This window comes from Cherax quadricarinatus, chromosome 31 (assembly GCF_038502225.1).
Source record: "Cherax quadricarinatus isolate ZL_2023a chromosome 31, ASM3850222v1, whole genome shotgun sequence".
NCBI lineage: Eukaryota > Metazoa > Arthropoda > Malacostraca > Decapoda > Parastacidae > Cherax > Cherax quadricarinatus.
Genome location: NC_091322.1, coordinates 21719009 through 21745928, shown reverse-complemented (window position 1 = coordinate 21745928; position 26920 = coordinate 21719009). Strand labels below are relative to the sequence as shown.

Here is a 26920-nt window from a genome sequence, read left to right as displayed (position 1 = left end):
TGGACTGGGCCGGAAAGTTTAGACATAAAACAGTTATAGTGGTACTGTTCACGTCACCTGCAGAACATCGCTGTACATCGCGAGATGTTCCCGTGGATGATAATTTAGAATGTTACTTATAAAGTCAAAATTAATCTTGGATTTAATTACTAAACGTGTGGCGAGGCAGGTTGTATGTACGAGAGAGAGATTTGTGTCAACATCGTTGTTTGATGTGATGATTTATGGGCAGTATGCGGAAATACAGATAGTAAATAACTCTGGTTCATCAGCTGGGCATCATGTCGTGAGGATAACATAACAGCAGCATCAAATTGTTTGAGATTAAATTGACTCTTGATATTGATGTGGCACCTGAGCATGACGTCACGAGGTTACTTTCACTCTGGGACCATTGTTGTTGCTGCTGCTGCTTGCCACCATCCCACTGTCTGCCATTCATGCTGGAGTCTGCCATCTGTCTGCACATCCCACCATCACCTGCCGCCCCGAGACACCAACTGTGTGATACATTCACTCAATAACCTGATAGATAATACTCGCTCACCAAGAGGACTCTGGTCAGTGTTTCACTCGCTGTCAGCAACTCTCTGCACTCCACCGACATGCACACTTGGGTATGTAATTCCTTCACTCTCTACCTGTAAACCTACACACACATACACACACACACACATACACACACACACACACACACACACACACACACACATACACACACTTATTATTCTTGATATATGAAATAAAATAATGATTTAGAAAACCGATAAGTTGAAGAATGAGATACTTGTGCAACGTTTGGGAATCTTTAATGAGGAAACGTGTGGCTACACACTGGCTTCATCAGTCCTGTACAAAGATGACCGGTAGAAAGGAGAAGTTTAAGGTGATCAGTCCCTCAGCCTGTCATGTACAGCATATGTTGTACTTCGTCGATGTACAACGTGTCCCTTGTCCTCATAGTTGTGATCCACGTGTCCCTTGTCTTCGAAGTGGTGATCAACGTGTCCCTTGTCCTCGAAGTGGTGATCCACGTGTCCCTTGTCTTCGAAGTGGTGATCCACGTGTCCCTTGTCTTCGAAGTGGTGATCAACGTGTCCCTTGTCATCGAAGTGGTGATCCACGTGTCCCTTGTCCTCGAAGTGGTGATCAACGTGTCCCTTGTCCTCGAAGTGGTGATCCAGGTGTCCCTTGTCATCGTAGTGGTGATCCACGTGTCTCTTTTATTCGTAGTGGTGATCCATGTGTCCCTTGTCCTCGTAGTGGTGATCCACGAGTCCCTTGTCCTCATAGTGGTGATCCATGTATCCCTTGTCCTCGCAGTGGTGATCCATGTGCCCCTTGTCCTCGTAGTGGTGATCCATGTATTCCATGTCCTCGTAGTGGTGATCAACGAGTCCCTTGTCCTCGTAGTGGTGATCCATGTGTCCCTTGTCCTAATAGTGGTGATCCATGTGTCCCTTGTCCTCGTAGTGGTGATCCATGTGCCCCTTGTCCTTGTAGTGGTGATCCATGTGTCCCTTGGCCTCGCAGTCGTGATCCACGTGTCCCTTGTCTTCGTAGTGGTGATCCACGTGTCTCTTGTCCTCGTAGTGGTGATCCACGTGTCTCTTGTCCTCGTAGTGGTGATCCACGTGTCTCTTGTACTCGTAGTGGTGATCCACGTGTCTCTTGTCCTCGTAGTGGTGATCCATGTGTACCTTGTCCTCGTAGGGGTGATCCATGTGTCCCTTGTCCTCGTAGTGGTGATCCATGTGTCCCTTGTCCTCGTAGTGGTGATCCATGTGTACCTTGTCCTCGTAGGGGTGATCCATGTGTCCCTTGTTCTCGTAGTGGTGATCCATGTGTACCTTGTCCTCGTAGGGGTGATCCATGTGTCCCTTATCCTCGTAGTGGTGATCCACGTGTCTCTTGTCCTCGTAGTGGTGATCCACGTGTCTCTTGTACTCGTAGTGGTGATCCACGTGTCTCTTGTCCTCGTAGTGGTGATCGATGTGTCTCTTGTCCTCGTAGTCGTGATCCACGTGTCTCTTGTCATCGTAGTGGTGATCGACGTGTCCCTTGTCCTCGTAGTGGTGATCCACGTGTCTCTTGTCCTCGTAGTGGTGTTCCACGTGTCTCTTGCCCTCGGATTGGTGATCCTCGTGTCCCTTGGCCTCGCAGTCGTGATCCACGTGTCCCTTGTCTTCGTAGTGGTGATCCACGTGTCTCTTGTCCTCGTAGTGGTGATCCACGTGTCTCTTGTCCTCGTAGTGGTGATCCATGTGTCCCTTGTCCTCGTAGTGGTGATCCACGTGTCTCTTGTCCTCGTAGTGGTGATCCACGTGTCTCTTGTCCTCGTAGTAGTGATCCACGTGTCTCTTGTCCTCGTAGTCGTGATCCACGTGTCTCTTGTCATCGTAGTGGTGATCGACGTGTCCCTTGTCCTCGTAGTGGTGATCCACGTGTCTCTTGTCCTCGTAGTGGTGTTCCACGTGTCTCTTGCCCTCGGATTGGTGATCCTCGTGTCTCTTGTCCTCGTAGTCGTGATCCACGTGTCTCTTGTCCTCGTAGTCGTGATCCACGTGTCTCTTGTCATCGTAGTGGTGATCGACGTGTCCGTTGTCCTCGCAGTGGTGTTCCACGTGTCTCTTGTCCTCGGATTGGTGATAATCGTGTTTCTTGTCCTCGTAGTGGTGATCCACGTGTCTCTTGTCCTCGTAGTGGTGATCCACGCGTCTCTTGTCCTCGTAGTGGTGATCCACGTGTCTCTTGTCCTCGTAGTGGTGATCCACGTGTCTCTTGTCCTCGTAGTGGTGATCCACGTGTCCTTGTTCGTATGTATCCCTCAGTCCGTGATCCATCAGGCTGTCGTATTTGTCAAAGTGTCCTTTGGGTCTGCGTCCTCGTGTCCTCGTCAAATTGTACTGATGTAATTATGGTTGTAGGGATCGATACCCAGCTCCTGTCCCCGCCTCTCCGCTGGTCGCTACTTGGTTCACTCTCTCTCCTGGCTGCGTGAGCGCTCATCATACCTTTTCTTAAACCTGCGTATAGCTCCCGTCTCTACCACTTCGCTGTCTAGGTCATTTTGCTTCCTGATCAATCTAAGGTTAAAGAAGTATTTCCTAACATCCCTGAGACTCGACAGTTATTTTCAACTTTCATCTGTGCCCTTGTGTACCGGAAACCCGCCACTCAAACCAAATCATCTTGTCCCGTAACTCTAGTCCGTCCCGTCCTTGTCTTTGTGTATTTATCTCTTGCATTAAAGGTCTTCGTCCTTATGACATGCACGTACGTACCGTAGTCCGTGGTCGTTGAGTCGTTGTGGTCGTACTTATGCACGTCCTCATACAGGACTCTGGTACAGTGTTGTACTTACGTACCGCAGTCCGTGGTCATTGAGTCGTTGTGGTCGTACTTTTGCACGTCCTCATACTGGACTCTGGTACAGTGTGGACTTACGTACCGTAGTCCGTGGTCGTTGAGTCGTTGTGGCCGTCCTCATACAGGACTCTGGTACAGTGTTGGACTTACGTACCGTAGTCCGTGGTCGTTGAGTCGTTGTGGTCGTCCTCATACAGGACTCTGGTACAGTGTTGGACTTACGTACCGTAGTCCGTGGTCGTTGAGTCGTTGTGGTCGTCCTCATACAGGACTCTGGTACAGTGTTGGACTTACGTACCGTAGTCCGTGGTCGTTGAGTCGTTGTGGTCGTTCTCAGACAGGACTCTGGTACAGTGTTGGACTAACGTACCGTAGTCCGTGGTCGTTGAGTCGTTGTGGTCGTCCTCATACAGGACTCTGGTACAGTGTTGGACTTACGTACCGTAGTCCGTGGTCGTTGAGTCGTTGTGGTCGTCCTCATACAGGATTCTGGTACAGTGTTGGACTTACGTACCGTAGTCCGTGGTCGTTGAGTCGTTGTGGTTGTCCTCATACAGGACTCTGGTACAGTGTTGGACTTACGTACCGTAGTCCGTGGTCGTTGAGTCGTTGTGGTCGTACTTATGCACGTCCTCATACAGGACTCTGGTACAGTGTTGGACTTACGTACCGTAGTCCGTGGTCGTTGAGTCGTTGTGGTCGTACTTATGCACGTCCTCATACAGGACTCTGGTACAGTGTTGGACTTACGTACCGTAGTCCGTGGTCGTTGAGTCGTTGTGGTTGTCCTCATACAGGACTCTGGTACAGTGTTGGACTTACGTACCGTAGTCCGTGGTGGTTGAGTCGTTGTGGTCGTCTTCATACAGGACTCTGGTACAGTGTTGGACTTACGTACCGTAGTCCGTGGTCGTTGAGTCGTTGTGGTCGTCTTCATACAGGACTCTGGTACAGTGTTGGACTTACGTACCGTAGTCCGTGGTCGTTGAGTCGTTGTGGTCGTCCTCATACAGGACTCTGGTACAGTGTTGGACTTACGTACCGTAGTCCGTGGTCGTTGAGTCGTTGTGGTTGTCCTCATACAGGACTCTGGTACAGTGTTGGACTTACGTACCGTAGTCCGTGGTCGTTGAGTCGTTGTGGTTGTCCTCATACAGGACTCTGGTACAGTGTTGGACTTACGTACCATAGTCCGTGGTCGTTGAGTCGTTGTGGTCGTCCTCATACAGGACTCTGGTACAGTGTTGGACTTACGTACCGTAGTCCGTGGTCGTTGAGTCGTTGTGGTCGTCCTCATACAGCACTCTGGTACAGTGTTGGACTTCTCAGTCCTGTTTTTAATTAGTGTTAATTACTACAATGTTGACTGTACGTGATGTTGTGTGTACTCTGGTGCTTGTACTCTGGTGCTTGTACTCTGGTGCTTGTACTCTGGTGCTTGTACTCTGGTGCTTGTAATCTGGTGCTTGTACTCTGGTGCTTGTACTCTGGTGCTTGTACTCTGGTGCTTGTACTCTGGTGCTTGTACCTAGCAGTGCTTGTACCTAACAGCGCTTGTACCTAGCAGTGCTTGTACCTACCAGTGCTTGTACCTAGCAGTGCTTGTACTCTGGTGCTTGTACTCTGGTGCTTGTACCTAGCAGTGCTTGTACTCTGGTGCTTGTACCTAGCAGTGCTTGTACCTAGCAGTGCTTGTACCTAGCAGTGCTTGTACCTAGCGGTGCTTGTACTCTGGTGCTTGTACTCTGGAGCTTGTACTCTGGCGCTTGTACTCTGGTGCTTGTACTCTGGAGCTTGTACTCTGGTGCTTGTACTCTGGTGCTTGTACTCTTGTGCTTGTACTCTGGTGCTTGTACCTAGCAGTGCTTGTACTCTGGTGCTTGTACTCTGGTGCTTGTACTCTGGTGCTTGTACTCTGGTGCTTGTACTCTGGGGCTTGTACCTAGGAGTGCTTGTACCTAGCAGTGCTTGTACCTAGCAGTGCTTGTACCTAGCAGTGCTTGTACCTAGCAGCGCTTGTACCTAGCAGTGCTTGTACCTAGCAGCGCTTGTACCTAGCAGTGCTTGTACTCTGGTGCTTGTACTCTGGTGCTTGTACTCTGGTGCTTGTACTCTGGTACTTGTACTCTGGTGCTTGTACCTAGCAGTGCTTGTACCTAGCAGTGCTTGTACCTAGCAGTGCTTGTACCTAGCGGTGCTTGTACCTAGCAGTGCTTGTACCTAGCAGTGCTTGTACCTAGCAGTGCTTGTACCTAGCAGTGCTTGTACCTAGCAGTGCTTGTACCTAGCAGCGCTTGTACCTAGCAGTGCTTGTACCTAGCAGCGCTTGTACCTAGCAGCGCTTGTACCAAGCAGCGCTTGTACCTAGCAGCGCTTGTACCTAGCAGCGCTTGTACCTAGCAGCGCTTGTACCTAGCAGTGCTTGTACCTAGCAGCGCTTGTACCTAGCAGCGCTTGTACCTAGCAGTGCTTGTACCTAGCAGTGCTTGTACCTAGCAGCGCTTGTACCAAGCAGCGCTTGTACCTAGCAGCGCTTGTACCTAGCAGCGCTTGTACCTAGCAGTGCTTGTACCTAGCAGTGCTTGTACCTAGTAGTGTTTGTACCTAGCAGTGCTTGTACCAAGCAGCGCTTGTACCTAGCAGCGCTTGTACCTAGCAGTGCTTGTACCTAGCAGCGCTTGTACCTAGCAGTGCTTGTACCTAGCAGTGCTTGTACCTAGCAGTGCTTGTACCTAGCAGTGCTTGTACCTAGCAGTGCTTGTACCTAGCAGCGCTTGTACCTAGCAGCGCTTGTACCTAGCAGCGCTTGCACCTAGCAGTGCTTGTACCTAGCAGTGCTTGTACCTAGCAGTGCTTGCTAGCAGCGCTGTACCTAGCAGCGCTTGTACCTAGCAGTGCTTGTACCTAGCACCTAGCAGTGCTTGTACCTAGCAGTGCTTGTTCCTAGCAGTGCTTGTACCTAGCAGCGCTTGTACCTAGCAGCGCTTGTACCTAGCAGCGCTTGTACCTAGCAGTGCTTGTACCAAGTCAGTGCTTGTACCTAGCAGTGCTTGTACCTAGCAGTGCTTGTACCTAGCAGTGCTTGTACCTAGCAGTGCTTGTACCTAGCAGTGCTTGTACCTAGCAGCGCTTGTACCTAGCAGTGCTTGTACCTAGCAGTGCTTGTACCTAGCAGTGCTTGTACCTAGCAGTGCTTGTACCTAGCAGTGCTTGTACCTAGCAGTGCTTGTACCTAGCAGTGCTTGTACCTAGCAGTGCTTGTACCTAGCAGTGCTTGTACCTAGCAGTGCTTGTACCTAGCAGTGCTTGTACCTAGCAGTGTTTGTACCTAGCAGTGCTTGTACCTAGCAGTGCTTGTACCTAGCAGTGCTTGTACCTAGCAGCGCTTGTACCTAGCAGTGCTTGTACCTAGCACCTAGCAGTGCTTGTACCTAGCACCTAGCAGTGCTTGTACCTAGCAGTGCTTGTACCTAGCAGTGCTTGTACCTAGTGCTTGTACCTAGCAGTGCTTGTACCTGGCAGCAGTGCTTGTACCTAGCAGTGCTTGTACCTAGCACCTAGCAGTGCTTGTACCTAGCAGTGCTTGTACCTAGCAGTGCTTGTACCTAGCAGTGCTTGTACCTAGCAGTGCTTGTACCTAGCAGTGCTTGTACCTAGCAGTGCTTGTACCTGGCAGTGCTTGTACCTAGCAGTGCTTGTACCTAGCAGTGCTTGTACCTAGCAGTGCTTGTACCTAGCAGTGCTTGTACCTAGCAGTGCTTGTACCTAGCAGTGCTTGTACCTAGCAGTGCTTGTACCTAGCAGTGCTTGTACCTAGCAGTGCTTGTACCTAGCAGTGCTTGTACCTAGCAGTGCTTGTACCTAGCAGTGCTTGTACCTAGCGGTGCTTGTACCTAGCAGTGCTTGTACCTAGCGGTGCTTGTACCTAGCAGTGCTTGTACCTAGCAGTGCTTGTACCTAGCAGTGCTTGTACCTAGCAGTGTTTGTACCTAGCGGTGCTTGTACCTAGCAGCGCTTGTACCTAGCAGTGCTTGTACCTAGCAGTGCTTGCACCTAGCAGTGCATGCACCTAGCAGTGCATGCACCTAGCAGTGCTTGTACCTATCAGTGCTTGTACCTAGCAGCGCTTGCACCTAGCAGTACTTGTACCTAGCAGTGCTTGTACCTAGCAGTGCTTGTGCCTAGCAGTGCATGCACCTAGCAGTGCTTGTACCTAGCAGTGCTTGTATCTAGCAGTGCATGTACCTAGCAGTGCTTGTACCTAGCAGTGCTTGTACCTAGCAGTGCTTGTACCTAGCAGTGCTTGTACCTAGCAGTGCTTGTACCCAGCAGTGCTTGTACCTAGCAGTGCTTGTACCTAGCAGTGCTTGTACCTAGCAGTGCTTGTACCTAGCAGTGCTTGTACCTAGCAGTGCTTGTACTCTGGTGCTTGTACTCTGGTGCTTGTACTCTGGTGCTTGTACTCTGGTGCTTGTACTCTGGTGCTTGTACTCTGGTGCTTGTACTCTTGGGCTTGTACCTAGGAGTGCTTGTACCTAGCAGTGCTTGTACCTAGCAGTGCTTGTACCTAGCAGTGCTTGTACCTAGCAGTGCTTGTACCTAGCAGTGCTTGTACCTAGCAGTGCTTGTACCTAGCAGCGCTTGTACCTAGCAGTGCTTGTACCTAGCAGCGCTTGTACCTAGCAGTGCTTGTACCAAGCAGCGCTTGTACCTAGCAGCGCTTGTACCTAGCAGCGCTTGTACCTAGCAGTGCTTGTACCTAGCAGTGCTTGTACCTAGCAGCGCTTGTACCTAGCAGTGCTTGTACCTAGCAGTGCTTGTACCTAGCAGCGCTTGTACCTAGCAGTGCTTGTACCTGGCAGCGCTTGTACCTAGCAGCGCTTGTACCTGGCAGTGCTTGTACCTAGCAGCGCTTGTACCTAGCAGTGCTTGTACCAAGCAGCGATTGTACCTAGCAGCGCTTGTACCTGGCAGTGCTTGTACATAGCAGTGCTTGTACCTAGCGGTGCTTGTACCTAGCAGTGCTTGTACCTAGCAGTGCTTGTACCTAGCAGTGCTTGTACCTAGCAGTGCTTGTATCTAGCAGTGCTTGTACCTAGCAGTGCTTGTAACTAGCAGTGCTTGTACCTAGCAGTGCTTGTACCTAGCAGTGCTTGTACCTAGCAGTGCTTGTACCTAGCAGTGCTTGTACCTAGCAGTGCTTGTACCTAGCAGTGCTTGTACCTAGCAGTGCTTGTACCTAGCAGTGCTTGTACCTAGCAGTGCATGTACCTAGCAGTGCATGTACCTAGCAGTGCTTGTACCTAGCAATGCTTGTACCTAGCAGTGCTTGTACCTAGCACTGCTTGTACCTAGCAGTGCTTGTACCTAGCAGTGCTTGTACCTAGCAGTGCTTGTACCTAGCAGTGCTTGTACCTAGCAGTGCTTGTACCTAGCAGTGCTTGTACCTAGCAGTGCTTGTACCTAGCAGTGCTTGTACCTAGCAGTGCTTGTACCTAGCAGTGCTTGTACCTAGCAGTGCTTGTACCTAGCAGTGCTTGTACCTAGCAGTGCTTGTACCTAGCAGTGCATGTACCTAGCAGTGCTTGTACCTAGCAATGCTTGTACCTAGCAGTGCTTGTACCTAGCACTGCTTGTAAACTTATATAAAATATTAGTTGTATTAGGCTAAATTAAATTGCGCTTGTTGTAAGGTCAGGTAAGTTTTCTAAGGTTCTTTTGGTACAAAATTATTAATTTTTACATTAACTGAACTGAGAAAATTTTTCTTTGAACGTATTAGAGAAAATTTTAGAAAAAAAAAACGCAATTTTAAATAAATTCTTGAAATTGTGAAGTTTTACCTATTCGGCACGACACACACACACACACTCATATATATATATATATATATATATATATATATATATATATATATATATATATATATATATATATCTATATATATATATATATATATATGTATGAGAGGTTTTTACAAAGCAGAAGTGTTATAAGAAGAGTAGCGTATATGGAGAGTAAAAGAAAGGTGAAGAGAGTGGTGAGAGTGTGCAAAAGGAGAGCAGATGATAGAGTGGGAGAGGCACTGTCAAGAAATATTAATGAAAATAAGAAAAAATTTTGGAGTGAGTTAAACAAGTTAAGAAAGCCTAGGGAACGTATGGATTTGTCAGTTAAAAACAGAGTAGGAGAGTTAGTAGATGGGGAGATGGAGGTATTGGGTAGATGGCGAGAATATTTTGAGGAACTTTTAAATATCAACGAAGAAAGAGAGGCAGTAATTTCATGCACTGGCCAGGGAGGTATACCATCTTTTAGGAGTGAAGAAGAGCAGGATGTGAGTGTAGGGGAGGTGCGTGAGGCATTACGTAGAATGAAAGGGGGTAAAGCAGCTGGAACTGACGGGATCATGACAGAAATGTTAAAAGCAGGGGGGGATATAGTGTTGGAGTGGTTGGTATTTTTGTTTAATAAATGTATGAAAGAGGGGAAGGTACCTAGGGATTAGCGGAGAGCATGAATAGTCCCTTTATATAAAGGGAAGGGGGACAAAAGAGATTGTAAAAATTATAGAGGAATAAATTTACTGAGTATACCAGGAAAAGTGTACGGTAGGGTTATTATTGAAAGAATTAGAGGTAAGACAGGATGTAGGATTGTGGATGAGCAAGGAGGTTTCAGAGTGGGTAGGGGATGTGTAGATCAAGTGTTTACATTGAAGCATATATGTGAACAGTATTTAGATAAAGGTAGGGAAGTTTTTATTGCATTTATGGATTTAAAAAAGGCATATGACAGAGTGGATAGGCACAGTACTCGCTCCCATCCTGTTCCTCATCCTCATATCTGACATAGACAGGGATGTCAGCCACAGCACCGTGTCTTCATTTTTTAAATGACACCCGAATTTGCTTGACAGTGTCTTCCATCAAAGACACTGCAAGACTCCAGGCGGACATCAACTAAATCTTTAAATGGGCCACAGAAAACAATACAAGTTCAATAAAGAGAAATTTCAATCATTCCGTCATGGAAAACTCGAGGAAATTAAAACTATATCGGAGTATAAAACAAATTCCAACCACACAATAGAGCGGACAAGTATTGTGAAGGATCTGTATTTGTTATGTCAGAGATTCTTACTTTCAAAGATTACAGCCATGTATCTACCTTATCTTCTAGGAAAATGATAGGATGGATAATGAGATCCTTCAGAAATGGGAACGCCAAGCCCATGATGATTCTCTTCAAATCGCTTGTTCTCTCTGGGCTGAAGTATTGCTGTACACTAACTGCCCCGTTCAAGGCAGGTGATATTGTTGACCTGGACAGTGTACAGAGAACTTTCACGGCACACATAAGTACGATAAATCACCTAAATTACTGGAAACGGTTGAAATCCCTTGACATGTATTCCCTGGAATGCAGGCGAGAAAAATACATTATAATATACACTTGGAAACTCCAAGAGGGATTAATACCAAATTTGCACACGAAAATCACTCCGTACGAAAAGAAAAGACTTGGCAGGAGATGCAACATCTCCCCAATGAATTACAGGGGCGCTATAAGTACGCAAAGATACACAATAAGCGTCCGAGGCCGAAGACTGTTTAACTGCTTCCCAGCATTCATAAGGGGGATTACCAATAGGCCCCTGGCTGGTGCTACTAACTTACCTGAGAAGTGAAGACCACACTGGTGCCACTAACTTACCTGAGGTGTGAAGACCACACTGGTGCCACTAACTTACATGAGATGTGAACACCACACTGGTGCCACTAACTTACCTGAGATGTGAAGACCACACTGGTGCTACTAACTTACATGAGATGTGAAGACCACACTGGTGCTACTATCTTAACTGAGATGTGAAGACCACACTGGTGCTACTAACTTACCTGAGATGTGAAGACCACACCGGTGCTACTAACTTACCTGAGATGTGAAGACCACCTTGGTGCTACTAACTTACCTGAGATGTGAAGACCACACTGGTGCTACTAGCTTACCTGATGTGTGAAGACCACACTGGTGCCACTAGCTTACCTGAGATGTGAAGACCACACTGGTGCTACTAACCTACCTGAGATGTGAAGACCACACTGGTGCCACTAACTTATCTGATGTGTGAAGACCACACTGATGCCACTAACTTACCTGAGATGTGAAGACCACACTGGTGCCACTAACTTACCTGAGATGTGAGAACCACACTGGTGCCACTAACTTACCTGAGATGTGAAGACCACACTGGTGCCACTAACTTACCTGAGATGTGAAGACCACACTGGTGCCACTAACTTACCTGAGATGTGAAGACCACACTGGTGCCACTAACTTACCTGAGATGTGAAGACCACACTTGTGCCACTAACTTACCTGAGATGTGAGGACCACACTGGTGCCACTAACTTACCTGAGGTGTGAAGACCACACTGGTGCTACTAACTTACCTGAGGTGAGAAGACCACACTGGTGATACTAACTTACCTGAGATGTGTGAAACTTATCTGACCACACTGGTGCCACTAACTAACTTACCTGAGATGTGAAGACCACACTGGTGCCACTAACTTACCTGAGATGTGAAGACCACACTGGTGCCACTAACTTACCTGAGATGTGAAGACCACACTGGTGCCACTAACTTACCTGAGATGTGAGGACCACACTGGTGCCACTAACTTACCTGAGGTGTGAAGACCACACTGGTGCTACTAACTTACCTGAGGTGCGAAGACCACACTGGTGTTACTAACTTACCTGATGTGTGAAGACCACACTGGTGCTACTAACTTACCTGAGATGTGAAGACCACACTGGTGCCACTAACTTACCTGAGATATGACGACCACACTGGTGCTACTAACCTACCTGAGATGTGAAGACCACACTGGTGTTACTAACTTACCTGAGATGTGAAGATCACACTGGTGTTACTAACTTACCTGAGATGTGAAGACCAGACTGGTGCCACTAACTTACCTGAGGTGTGAAGACCACAATGGTGTTATTAACTTACCTGAGATGTGAAGACCACACTGGTGCTACTAACTTACATGAGATGTGAAGACCACACTGGTGCTACTAACTTACCTGATGTGTGAAGACCATACTTGTGTTACTAACTTACGTGACGTGTGAAGACCACACTGGTGCTAATAACTTACCTGAGGTGTGAAGACCATACTTGTGTTACTAACTTACGTGACGTGTGAAGACCACACTGGTGCTAATAACTTACCTGAGGAGTGAAAACCTCACTGGTGCTACTAACTTACCTGATGTGTGAAGACCATACTGGTGCTACTAACTTACCTGAGGTGTGAAGACCACACTGGTGCTACTAACCTGAGGTGTAAAGACCACAATGGTGCTACTAATTTACCTGAGGTGCGAAGACCACAATGGTGCTACTAACCTGAGGTGTAAAGACCATAATGGTGCTACTAATTTACATGAGGTGTAAAGACCACAATGGTGCTACTAATTTACCTGAGGTGTAAAGACCACACTGGTGCCACTAACTTACTTGAGGTGTGAAGACCATACTGTACAGATCTTCTGTACAGACACAGTGTACAGACACAGTGTACAGACACAGTATACACACTGAACAAAGAAGACACAATCCGTAATGTTCCTGGATTCATCTTTCAATGTCTGTGTCTGTGTTGTCATGGAGTATAGGTCGCCAAGGACACAAACCACTCCAACTACAGTATCAAGGACATAAACCACTCCAACTACAGTATCAAGGACACAAACCACTCCAACTACAGTATCAAGGACACAAACCACTCCAACTACAGTATCAAGGACATAAACCACTCCAACTACAGTATCAAGGACACAAACCACTCCAACTACAGTATCAAGGACACAAACCACTCCAACTACAGTATCAAGGACACAAACCACTCCAACTACAGTATCAAGGACATAAACCACTCCAACTACAGTATCAAGGACACAAACCACTCCAACTACAGTATCAAGGACACAAACCACTCCAACTACAGCATCAAGGACACAAACCACTCCAACTACAGTATCAAGGACACAAACCACTCCAACTACAGTATCAAGGACACAAACCACTCCAACTACAGTATCAAGGACACAAACCACTCCAACTACAGTATCAAGGACACAAACCACTCCAACTACAGCATCAAGGACACAAACCACTCCAACTACAGTATCAAGGACACAAACCACTCCAACTACAGTATCAAGGACACAAACCACTCCAACTACAGTATCAAGGACACAAACCACTCCAACTACAGTATCAAGGACACAAACCACTCCAACTACAGTATCAAGGACACAAACCACTCCAACTACAGCATCAAGGACACAAACCACTCCAACTACAGTATCAAGGACACAAACCACTCCAACTACAGCATCAAGGACACAAACCACTCCAACTACAGCATCAAGGACACAAACCACTCCAACTACAGTATCAAGGACATAAACCACTCCAACTACAGTATCAAGGACACAAACCACTCCAACTACAGTATCAAGGACACAAACCACTCCAACTACAGTATCAAGGACACAAACCACTCCAACTACAGTATCAAGGACACAAACCACTCCAACTACAGTATCAAGGACACAAACCACTCCAACTACAGTATCAAGGACACAAACCACTCCAACTACAGTATCAAGGACACAAACCACTCCAACTACAGCATCAAGGACACAAACCACTCCAACTACAGTATCAAGGACACAAACCACTCCAACTACAGTATCAAGGACGCAAACCACTCCAACTACAGTATCAAGGACACAAACCACTCCAACTACAGTATCAAGGACACAAACCACTCCAACTACAGTATCAAGGACGCAAACCACTCCAACTACAGTATCAAGACACAAACCACTCCAACTACAGTATCAAGGACACAAACCACTCCAACTACAGCATCAAGGACACAAACCACTCCAACTACAGTATCAAGGACACAAACCACTCCAACTACAGTATCAAGGACGCAAACCACTCCAACTACAGTATCAAGGACACAAACCGCTCCAACTACAGTATCAAGGACACAAACCACTCCAACTACAGTATCAAGGACACACCACTCCAACTACAGTATCAAGGATACAAACCACTCCAACTACAGTATCAAGTACACAAACCACTCCAACTACAGTATCAAGGACACAAACCACTCCAACTACAGTATCAAGGACAGAAACCACTCCAACTACAGTATCAAGGACACAAACCATTCAAACTACAGTATCAAGGACACAAATCACTTCAACTACAGTATCAAGGACACAAACCACTCCAACTACAGTATCAAGGACACAAACAGCTACAACTACAGTATCAAGGACACAAAGCACTCAGACTACAGTATCAAGGACACGAACCACTCCGACTACATTATCAAGGACACAAACCACTCAAACTACAGTATCAAGGATACAAACCACTCAAGCTACAGTATCAAAGACACAAACCACTCAAACTACAGTATCAAGGACACAAGCCACTCCAACTTCAGTATCAAGGACTGAAGCCACTCCAACTACAGTATCAAGGACTCAAACCACTCCAACAACAGTATCAAGGACACAAGTCACTCCAACTACAGTATCAAGGACACAAGCCACTCCAACTACAGTATCAAGGACACAAGTCACTCCAACCACAGTATCAAGGACACTAGCCACTCCAGCTACAGCATCAAGGAGAACAAGCCACTCCAACTACAGTATCAAGGGCATATGCCACTCCAACTACAGTATCAAGGACATAAACCACTCCAACTAGAATATCAAGGACGCAAGCAATTCCAACTAGAGTATCAAGGACACAAGCCACTGCAACTAGAGTATGAATTACACAAGCCACTGCAACTAGAGTATCAAGGACACAAGCCACTGCAACTAGAGTATCAAGGTCACAAGCCACTGCAACTAGAGTATCAAGGACACGAGCCACTCCGACTACAGTTTCAAGGACACAAGCCACTCCAACTAGAGTATCAAGGACACAAGCCACTCCAACTAGAATATCAAGGACACAAGCCACTCCAACTAGAGTATCAAGGACACAAGCCACTCCAACTAGAATATCAAGGACACAAGCCACTCCAACTAGAGTATCAAGGACACAAGCCACTCCAGCTAGACTAAAGTATCAATATAATCAAGTACGTATTACAAGTGACGTGTTCTCTTATCCAATAAATATTTCTTATTCACTACTCGCTAAACTTATTAATGTTATCAGTTGTATTAATTATATAATTATCGATAATAAGGTTCTTTATTTTAATAGCGAACAGTGTCGATATGATACTGTGTGTGTGTGTGTGTGTGTGTGTGTGTGTGTGTGTGTGTGTGTGTGTGTGTGTGTGTGTGTGTGTGTGTGTGTGTGTGTGTGTGTGTGTGTGTGTACTCACCTAATTGTGGTTGCAGGGGTCGATTTATAGCTCCTGGCCCCGCCTCTTCACTGGTAGCCACTAGATTCACTCTCTCCCTGCTAAATGAGATTTATCATACCTCTTCTTAAAGCTATGTATGGTACCTGCCTCCACCATATCACTTTCCATACTATTCCACTTCCTGACAACTCTATGACCGAAGAAATACTTCCTAACATCCCTGTAACTCATCTGAGTCTTCAACCTCCAATTGTGACCCCTCGTTGTTGTGTCTTATCTATGGTACATCCTGTCTCTGTCCACCTTGTCGATTCCTCTCAGTATTTTATATGTCGTTATCATGTTTCCCCCACTGTCCCACATGTCCTTCAGTGTTGTCAGGTCGAGTTCCCTTAACCTCTCCTCCTAGGACATGCCCCTTAGCTCCGGGACTAGCCTCGTTGCAAACTTTTGCACTTACTCTAGTTTCCTGACGTGCTTGACCAGGTGTGGGTTCCAAACTGGAGCTGCATACTCCAATATGGGCCTGACGTACACGGTATATAGGGTCCAGAATACCGGGATGCTAGTCTTAGGTTCGCTAGTCGCCCATATGCTGCAGTAGTTATTTGGTTGATGTGCGCCTCAGGAGATATGCTCGGTATTATGCACCTTCCAAGTTCCTTTTCTTTGACTGAGGTTTGTAGTCTTTGCCCCCCCCTTGACCGTACTCTGTCTGTGGTCTTCTTTGCCCTTCCCTGGTCTTCATGACTTTGCATTTGGTGGGGTTGAACTCCAGGAGGCAGTTGCTGGACCATACTTGCAGCCCGTCCAGATCCCTCTGTAGTCCTGCCTTGTCCTCCTTCGACTAAATTCTTCTCATTAACTTAACATCATCTGCAAACAAGGACACTTCTGGATGCATACCAGAAACAGCACCGGTCCTGGGATTGACCCCTGTGGAACCCCGCTCGTCAGAGGCGCCCACTCTGACACCTCATCACGTACCATGACTCGCTGATGCCTTCCCATCAGGTATTCGCTGATCCACTGCAGTGTCTTCCCCGTTATACCTGCCCGATCCTTCAGCTTTTGCACTAATCTCTTGTATGGAACTATATCAAAAGCCTTCTTACAGCCCAAGAAAATGCAGTCTATCCACCCCTCTCTCTCTCTCTCTCTTGTCTTACTGCTGTCACCTTGTAACAGAACTCTAGTAGGTTTGTGACACAGGATTTCCCGCCTCTGAATCTGTGCTGGTTGTCGTTTATAAACTTATTCCTTTCTAGGTGGTCCAACACTCTTCTGATAATCTTCTCCATGACTTTGCATACGATATATGTCAGTGACACTGGTCTATAGGTAGTCGCCCTGTGTCAATAGAAGTGTTGAAGATTGTTGTTAAATTGTTGTTAGTGGTACACAGAGCGCCTCTGTGCCTTCTCTCAGGACCCACAGAAAGATGTTATCCAGCCCTGTCACCTTTCAGATATCTAGTTCGCTTAGCAGCCTCTTCACCACCTCCTCGTTTGTATGTACAGTATTCAGCACTTGTTAGTGTTTCCCACCTCTCCGTTTTTCAAGAGTCCTTTCTGTCTCCACTGTGGATACTTCTTTGAATTTCATGTTGAGCTCCTCACATAGTTCACATCTTGTAAACTCCCCTCCTTCCTTCCTCAGCTTGATTACCTGGTCTTTGACTGTTGTTTTCTTCCTGATGTGATTGTACAACAGCTTTGGGTCAAACTTGACTTTCGCTATGTCATTTTCGTATTGTCGTTGGGTCTCCCTCCTTATCTGCGCATATTCATTTCTTGCTCTTCGACTACTCTCCTTGTTCTCCTGGGTCCTTTGCCTTCTATACTTCTTCCATTCTCTAGCGTACTTGGTTTTAGCCTCTCTACACCTTTGGGTGAACCAAGGGCTCGTCCTGGCCTTCTCATTATGTCTGTTTCCCTTGAATACAAACCTCTCCTCCGCCTCCTTGCATATTGTTGTCACATATTCCATCATCTCATTTACTGTTTATCCTGTTAATTCTCTTTCCTACTGGACCTCGTGCGAGAAATTTCTCATGCAGTTGTAGTCCCCTCTTTTGTACTTTGGTTTCATTCTTCCCTTTCCTCCCCACTTGTAACTCTGCTATGTATTCGAAGCTTAGAACCACGTGATCACTAGCTCCGAGGGGCCTTTCATATGTGATGTCCTCAATATCTTCACTGCTCAAGGTCCAGTCTTATTGGTTCATCCTGTCCCGTCTCTGGTAGTGTCTCTAACGTGTTAACGCATGAGGTTCTCCAGTACCACCTCCAACATCTTTGCTCTCCACATTTCTGGGCCACCACGTGGCTCCAGGTTTTCCCAGTCGATTTCTTTGTGACTGAAGTCACCCACAACCAGAAACTTTGCCCTGACCATATGGGCCCTTCTGTCCACTTCAGCCAGTAAGTCAACCATCTCTCTGTTACTCTTATCATATTCTTGTCTGGCCTCCTGGTGTTCTGTGGTGGGTTATACATCACCGCAATCACCGCCTTGGGACCTCCAATCTGAAGTGTTCTAATTATGTAGTCCCTTGCTTCTCCTCTGTCCCCTTTCTCGAACTCCTCAAAATTCCATTGGTTTCTGATGAGCAGTGCCACTCCTCCACCTCCCCTGTTCCCTCTGTCTTTCCTCATGATCTAATATCCAGTTGGAAAGATGGCATTTGTTATCATTCCTGAGAGCTTGGTTTCTGTGAGGGCTATGATGTCTGGTGATGCCTCTGTGATTCTTTCGTACCACTCCTCCCACTTATTCGTTATACCATCAGTGTTGGTGTACCATACCTTCAGTTTCCTCTCCAGCACTGTATTCTGGGGGGTTTGTAGGGGAGGGGGTTGAGGTCCTGGTAGGGTGCTATAGGATTCTACTGTACATTGTGGGGTGGGGGTTGTGAGTGTGAGGTGTGTTTAGCTGTGGGGTTCTGAGGGTGGTTCTGTGGGTGTTAGCACACTCTTCTCTGCTCGGCTCTGGCTGTTCTCTACTGATTCTAGCCTTATCTCTCTTGCCTCTTTCGTTTCTGTGTTCTCTCTCTCAGCTGTTGACGTTCTGTCCTCATTCTGTCTCGGTTTAGGCACACCCTCTGGTATGCTGTTTATTCCTTCAGCCATGCTTTCTCCTGCAGGATCCTGTCCTGCACCATTTTTGTCCTGAAAATCAGTTCGTCTGGCCGATTTCTCTCCTTCGAGTATCCCCCTATTCTCTGAAAATTTATTAGCTCACACACGTCCTCCTCTCCTATTTGTTTGATGATATTTTCAGTCTCTTGCTTTTCTTTTTTCCGTCTTTCATCATACATCTTCCCTTCACTCACCTGAAGCCCATGAAGGAAGAGTGACCTCACTCTCTCTCTCTCTCCTCCTCCCATTGCTTTTCCCTCCACGTCTCTGGGTCCCGTTTATACATAGCCTCTTTTATTAGTTCCTGCACCTCCTGGCAGCCTGGGCGCGCCTCCACATGGGGCCTGTCTCTTCGGCCTGCTCTCCCCCCCCCCTCATATACACCTACTCTCACATACTGCTGTCCCTGTGCCCAACAACATGCCCCCTATGTTCCTATATCTTTCCTGGCGACTTGTTAGGGCCCCAATGCAAGTTTGTGTGTGTGTGTGTACTGTATGTATGTCTATCTGGAGTGTGTTCCGAGGATCAGCGCCTTTGCGGCCAGGTTCCAGACCAGGCCTCTTGGTGAATGACCTTATCAACCAGGCTGTTGGTGCTAGCCTGAATGTAGTTCAACATAAGCACCACAACTCTGCTGATTAGGCTCTGATTTGGAAAAGCTATCCTGTTCCTTCTTGAAGACAACAGGGGTCTGTTGCTAATTCCTTTTATGTATGAAGGGAGGACGTTGAAAAGTTTTGGTCCCTTCACACCTAAAAGTTTTTTCCTCAGTATGCTCAGGACACCCTTGCTTTTCATTGGGAGTATTGCACCATCTGCCAATCCTCTTACTTTCATGGGGAGTGATTTGTGTGAGTAGATTTGGGACCAACCATTCTAGAATTTTCAAAGTGTAGATTACAATGTACCTCTCTTGCCTATGTTCCAAGGAGTATAGATCAAGGGACTTTAAATGTTTCTAGTAATTTATTCGCTTGTCTAAACCTGTGCAAGCAGTGAAAGTTGTCTGCAAATTCTCCAGGTCTTTAATCTCGCGTACCTTGAAAGAAGGTGTTAGAGTACAGCAGTACTCCGGCCTAGACAGAACAAATGACTTAAAGAGTATCATCACTGGCTAGAAATCCCCTGTTCTGAAGGTTCCAGTTATCCAACCTATCATTTTCCTTGCAGTTGTGATAATGACACATGTGATCCTTGAAGGTGAGATCCTCTGACATAGTCGCCCTCAGGTCTCTCACATTAGTCTTACGTTCTAATGAGTGATTCGAGTTTGTTTTATACTCCGTTCCAGTCTTTATTTCCTCAATCTTTCCACAATGGAGTAACTGAAACTTGTCCTCATTGAACACCATATCGCTGTCAGTAGCCCACTGGAAGACTGTTTGTGTCAGCTTCAAGGTTTACAGTGTTTTCAATAGATATCCCTCTCAAACAGATTCTAGTATCGTCTGCAAAGGATTCGATGCTATGATTTATGCCTCTGACTATGTCGGAAATGAGAGAGGAAATGAACATTGTACTGGGGATCAAAGTTTTCACTACGACAGCCTCCGATATCTATTCACCGCTACACTTTGGGTTCTGTTTGTTAGAAAATTAATCAGCCACCTGCCACCTTTCCACTTATTCCATTTGCACACATTGTGTGCTCTATTACACCATGATCATATTTATCAAAGGTATGGCAAAGTCTGTGTATACTACATCTACATCTTGTTTGTCCTCCAGGGCATCTAAGACCATGGCATATTGTTCCAGTAGTTGCAGGAGACAGGAGCGACCTCCTCTCAGCCGGTCGGTAGTGACATCCTAGAGTCTGCTTATTTTGTTGGATGCATCATAGACGTGTGGCTCCTCCTGCATGATATAATGATCATAAATGGACTGATAAATATTTTTTTCAAAAATAAATGGAGTTATGTTGGAAATGTTGGAGATGTTGTTAAACTTTTAAATTTCGTTCAAGAAGAATTAATTTAGATTGTCAACCTTTAGCCTGAATTTTGGCTCACTGAACACACACTCATAGTGAGACTTCAGTATTTCACTCATTTCTTGTATTTCACTCATCTTGTTTGAACAAAGAACACACAGTGGATGTGATTTTTGCCATGAATCTTGCATATGAGAAAAAGTAATCTGACTTTTTTTCAGTATAATTAATTGCTCTGTCCCCTCTGTCTTTCCTAGACTTTGTATTATTCATTCAGTTTGTGTTCAGTATATCCTGTTTCTCTAAACAGTGTCTGCTGCACTTCAGTCTAGTACCCTTGAGAAGTTCTGTGATTCTTCGTCTTTGCTTTTAGAGGGAGTGTCTCTCTCTAACTTACATCTTCTCTTCCTTTTAATTAGTGGTATTTGTCCTGAACATACTTTTAATGCCACAGAATTGATTCTCTAGATACTGGTTCAGATCCATGTTATTCATATACATGATTTATCCAGTATACATGATTTATTTGATCCCAGTTGATGCTTTTGTTGCTGAAGTTGAATTTGGAGAAAGTAGCTTCATGACTGGGAGTGTTTTGTGGTCAGAACCAGTGTTCATGCAGGTCTGAACTTCCACTAGGTTGTGGTCAGGACCAGTGGTTATGCAGGTCTGAACTTCCACTAGGTTGTGGTCAGGACCAGTGGTCATGCAGGTCTGAACTTCCAGTAGGTTGTGGTCAGGACCAGTTGTCATGCAGGTCTGAACTTCCAGTAGGTTGTGGTCAGGACCAGTGTTCATGTAGGTCTGAACTTCCAGTAGGTTGTGGTCAGGACCAGTGTTCATGTAGGTCTGAACTTCCAGTAGGTTGTGGTCAGGACCAGTGGTCATGCAGGTCTGAACTTCCAGTAGGTTGTGGTCAGGACCAGTGGTCATGCAGGTCTGAACTTCCAGTAGGTTGTGGTCAGGACCAGTGTTCATGCAGGTCTGAACTTCCAGTAGGTTGTGGTCAGGACCAGTGGTCATGCAGGTCTGAACTTCTAGTAGGTTGTGGTCAGGACCAGTGGTCATGCAGGTCTGAACTTCCAGTAGGTTGTGGTCAGGACCAGTGTTCATGTAGGTCTGAACTTCCAGTAGGTTGTGGTCAGGACCAGTGTTCATGTAGGTCTGAACTTCCAGTAGGTTGTGGTCAGGACCAGTGGTCATGCAGGTCTGAACTTCCAGTAGGTTGTGGTCAGGACCAGTGGTCATGCAGGTCTGAACTTCCAGTAGGTTGTGGTCAGGACCAGTGTTCATGCAGGTCTGAACTTCCAGTAGGTTGTGGTCAGGACCAGTGGTCATGCAGGTCTGAACTTCCAGTAGGTTGTGGTCAGGACCAGTGGTCATGCAGGTCTGAACTTCCAGTAGGTTGTGGTCAGGACCAGTGGTCATGCAGGTCTGAACTTCCAGTAGGTTGTGGTCAGGACCAGTGTTCATGTAAGTCTGAACTTCCAGTAGGTTGTGGTCAGGACCAGTGGTCATGCAGGTCTGAACTTCCAGTAGGTTGTGGTCAGGACCAGTGGTCATGCAGGTCTGAACTTCCACTAGGTTGTGGTCAGGACCAGTGTTCATGCAAGTCTGAACTTCCAGTAGGTTGTGGTCAGGACCAGTGGTCATGCAGGTCTGAACTTCCAGTAGGTTGTGGTCAGGACCAGTGGTCATGCAGGTCTGAACTTCCAGTAGGTTGTGGTCAGGACCAGTGGTCATGCAGGTCTGAACTTCCAGTAGGTTGTGGTCAGGACCAGTGTTCATGTAGGTCTGAACTTCCAGTAGGTTGTGGTCAGGACCAGTGGTCATGTAGGTCTGAACTTCCAGTAGGTTGTCGTCAGGACCAGTGGTCATGCAGGTCTGAACTTCCAGTAGGTTGTCGTCAGGACCAGTGGTCATGCAGGTCTGAACGTCCAGTAGGTTGTGGTCAGGACCAGTGTTCATGTAGGTCTGAACTTCCAGTAGGTTGTGGTCATGACCAGTGTTCATGCAGGTCTGAACTTCCAGTAGGTTGTGGTCATGACCAGTGTTCATGCAGGTCTGAACTTCCAGTAGGTTGTGGTCAGGACCAGTGTTCATGCAGGTCTGAACTTCCAGTAGGTTGTGGTCAGGACCAGTGGTCATGCAGGTCTGAACTTCCAGTAGGTTGTGGTCATGACCAGTGTTCATGCAGGTCTGAATTTCCAGTAGGTTGTGGTCATGACCAGTGTTCATGCAGGTCTGAACTTCCAGTAGGTTGTGGTCAGGACCAGTGTTCATGCAGGTCTGAACTTCCAGTAGGTTGTGGTCAGGACCAGTGTTCATGCAGGTCTGAACTTCCAGTAGGTTGTGGTCATGACCAGTGTTCATGCAGGTCTGAACTTCCAGTAGGTTGTGGTCATGACCAATGTTCATGCAGGTCTGAACTTCCAGTAGGTTGTGGTCAGGACCAGTGTTCATGTAGGTCTGAACTTCCAGTAGGTTGTGGTCAGGACCAGTGTTCATGCAGGTCTGAACTTCCAGTAGGTTGTGGTCATGACCAGTGTTCATGCAGGTCTGAACTTCCAGTAGGTTGTGGTCAGGACCAGTGTTCATGCAGGTCTGAACTTCCAGTAGGTTGTGGTCATGACCAATGTTCATGCAGGTCTGAACTTCCAGTAGGTTGTGGTCAGGACCAGTGTTCATGTAGGTCTGAACTTCCAGTAGGTTGTGGTCATGACCAGTGTTCATGCAGGTCTGAACTTCCAGTAGGTTGTGGTCATGACCAGTGTTCATGCAGGTCTGAACTTCCAGTAGGTTGTGGTCAGAGTTTATTGTCCTCCACACCGCTATATTTCGTACCAGGTCATCATTGTTCATGAATATAAACTTAAGAGTATTTGATAGTCTTGTTATTTCCACTAATTTCTGTCTTTTCTGTATGTTCTGTCATTTATGTGAGAATGTTTGTCTAGTCTGGCTCCTGGAATTCTCTCTTCTATTACAGTTTTTGCTGCACATTTCCGTTTTTAGATGTCTTAACTTGCAGTCACCAGCAGCAGGATATTTGGGGCCGGGTTTGAGATATTTTCCATACAAGACTATTTTCAATAGTTGGCCTTTAAACTGCTTGGAAATTGCATCTGGTGGTTTATATACAAGTACAATAACTAGATTCTGGTTTTCAGTTTTACCTCCATGAATTCTATTGTATCATTTGTGCTGTTAATACGCGTGTCTGTAAAGACCGTAAACATTGCATTGGACTCATTGAGGAATCAACTAATAAACATTTTGTTGTTCTTGGACTGAGACCTTGTATGTTTGCGAACATAAAATGACGTTATATTATTTGGTGTTGTGCTGGGGGAGTTATTGTTGGTATTAATATGTATGGTTTTGAGGAGCCAGCCACTGACTGTTTCTAGTCCTACGTGGCTCCAGGTGATGATAAGGTTCCTAGCATTTCTTGTCGTACTCTTTCACTTCCTGGCGCGCAACAAATTTTGGTGCCATTATAACTGTAAGTGAAATGTTCAATGTGACGTTCACGAGGCTTAACTCACCTTCCTCCTTCCATGTGGAATGCTGAACAGTTTTTGTTATAGCATTGTTTCATGTTTACTGGAGTATAACCCGGGGTTGAGCGAAGTATGCAAGTCTTGGAACGTTATATTCATCTATTTAGGGGATTTCGGCATTCCTTTGGATAATCATTCTAACATACACTATTTTTGGCATCAGTTTGTGTTTACATCTTGTTTCTTCTAGTATATTTGATGGCTGTCTTATGGCCTCGGAGACTGATCCTACACCTGAAAAGGGATCCATAACCTCGGTCTGTACACTGTTTACCCCTGAACCTTGTATAGTATTACTGTCCAGGTTTAGCAGGGCAACTGGCCCCTTCTCTATGTGTACCTGCCCTATTTGCATTTACATGTACTTGCAAGGTCATTGTGTGTTGGTAAGACGTCCGCATTGCTATTACCAAGGCCTCTACTGGCGTCACTCTCCACATCCTTATTATTGCCTCACTAACCTTTCGTCTCTGTATACTCAAGATCTGAGACTTATGTTTCGGTTTCCAGCTATGCAAGGTAGGCTATAAGAGGCTTCATAGCTTCTTCTGACGTTTCTTTTAAAACGTGCTATCCTTGGAAATAATGTGTTATCCTGAGCATAGATCCAGAAGATATTTTGTTCACTCCTGTTGGTTATTGTTTTTGTTCCCCTCGCAGAGACGTGTGTTTAGTGTGAGTTACAACAGTGTATGTGATGAGTTACAACAGTATACGTGATGAGTTACAACAGTATACAGTGTATGTGATGAGTTACAACAGTACAGTGTATGTGATGAGTTACAACAGTATACAGTGTATGTGATGAGTTACCACAGTACACAGTACATGTGATGAGTTACCACAGTAGTGTATGTGATGAGTTACAACAGTACACAGTGCATGTGATGAGTTACCACAGTAGTGTATGTGATGAGTTACAACAGTACACAGTGTATGTGATGAGTTACAACAGTAAACAGTGTATGTGATGAGTTACAACAGTACAGTGTACGCGATGAGTTACAACAGTACACAGTGTATGTGATGAGTTACAACAGTACACAGTGCATGTGATCAGTTACCACAGTACACAGTGTATGTGATGAGTTACAACAGTACACAGCGTATGTGATGAGTTACAACAGTACACAGTGTATGTGATGAGTTACAACAGTACACAGTGTATGTGATGAGTTACAACAGTACACAGTGTATGTGATGAGTTACAACAGTACACAGTCTATGTGATGAGTTACAACAGTACACAGTCTATGTGATGAGTTACCACAGTACACAGTGTATGTAATGAGTTACACAGTGTATGTGATGAGTTACAACAGTAAACAGTGTATGTGATGAGTTACCACAGTATACAGTGTATGTGATGAGTTACAACACTACACAGTGTATGTGATGAGTTACCACAGTATACAGTGTATGTGATGAGTTACAACAGTACACAGTGTATGTGATGAGTTACAACAGTACACAGTGTATGTGATGAGTTACCACAGTACACAGTGTATGTGATGAGTTACCACAGTATACAGTGTATGTGATGAGTTACCACAGTACACAGAATATGTGATGAGTTACAACAGTACACAGTGTATGTGATGAGTTACCACAGTACACAGTGTATGTGATGAGTTACAACAGTAAACAGTGTATGTGATGAGTTACAACAGTACACAGTGTATGTGATGAGTTACCACAGTACACAGTGTATGTGATGAGTTACAACAGTAAACAGTGTATGTGATGAGTTACCACAGCACACAGAGTATGTGATGAGTTACAACAGTACACAGTGTATGTGATGAGTTACCACAGTACACAGTGTATGTGATGAGTTACAACAGTAAACAGTGTATGTGATGAGTTACAACAGTACACAGTGTATGTGATGAGTTACCACAGTACACAGAATATGTGATGAGTTACAACAGTACACAGTGTATATGATGAGTTACCACAGTATACAGTGTATGTGATGAGTTGCCACAGTATACAGTGTATGTGATGAGTTACCACAGTATACAGTGTATGTGATGAGTTATAACAGTACACAGTGTATGTGATGAGTTACCTTAGTATACAGTGTATGTGATGAGTTACAACAGTACACAGTGTATGTGATGAGTTACCACACTATACAGTGTATGTGATGAGTTACCACAGTATACAGTGTATGTGATGAGTTACCGGATTATACAGTGTATGTGATGAGTTACCACAGTAAACAGTGTATGTGATGAGTTACCACAGTATACAGTGTATGTGATGAGTTACAACAGTACACAGTGTATGTGATGAGTTACCACAGTATACAGTTTATGTGATGAGTTTCCACAGTACACAGTGTATGTGATGAGTTACCACAGTATACAGTGTGTGTTGAGTTACCACACTATACAGTGTATGTGATGAGTTACCACAGTATACAGTGTATGTGATGAGTTACAACAGTACACAGTGTATGTGATGAGTTAC

At 45.8% G+C, this 26920-nt stretch overlaps 1 protein-coding gene across 1 annotated transcript in view; it reads left to right on the top strand.

Annotated features, from left to right (window-relative positions):
• The first annotated feature begins 408 nt into the window (after positions 1–408).
• LOC128697426 (larval cuticle protein 16/17) overlaps positions 409–26920 on the top strand; it is a 135469-nt gene continuing 108957 nt past the window's right edge. Inside the window, exon 1 of the mRNA XM_053789080.2 lies at positions 409–617. Within this exon, the coding sequence (XP_053645055.1) occupies positions 606–617 (12 nt within the window). The 5' untranslated portion in view covers positions 409–605. The remainder of the gene's footprint in view (positions 618–26920) is intronic.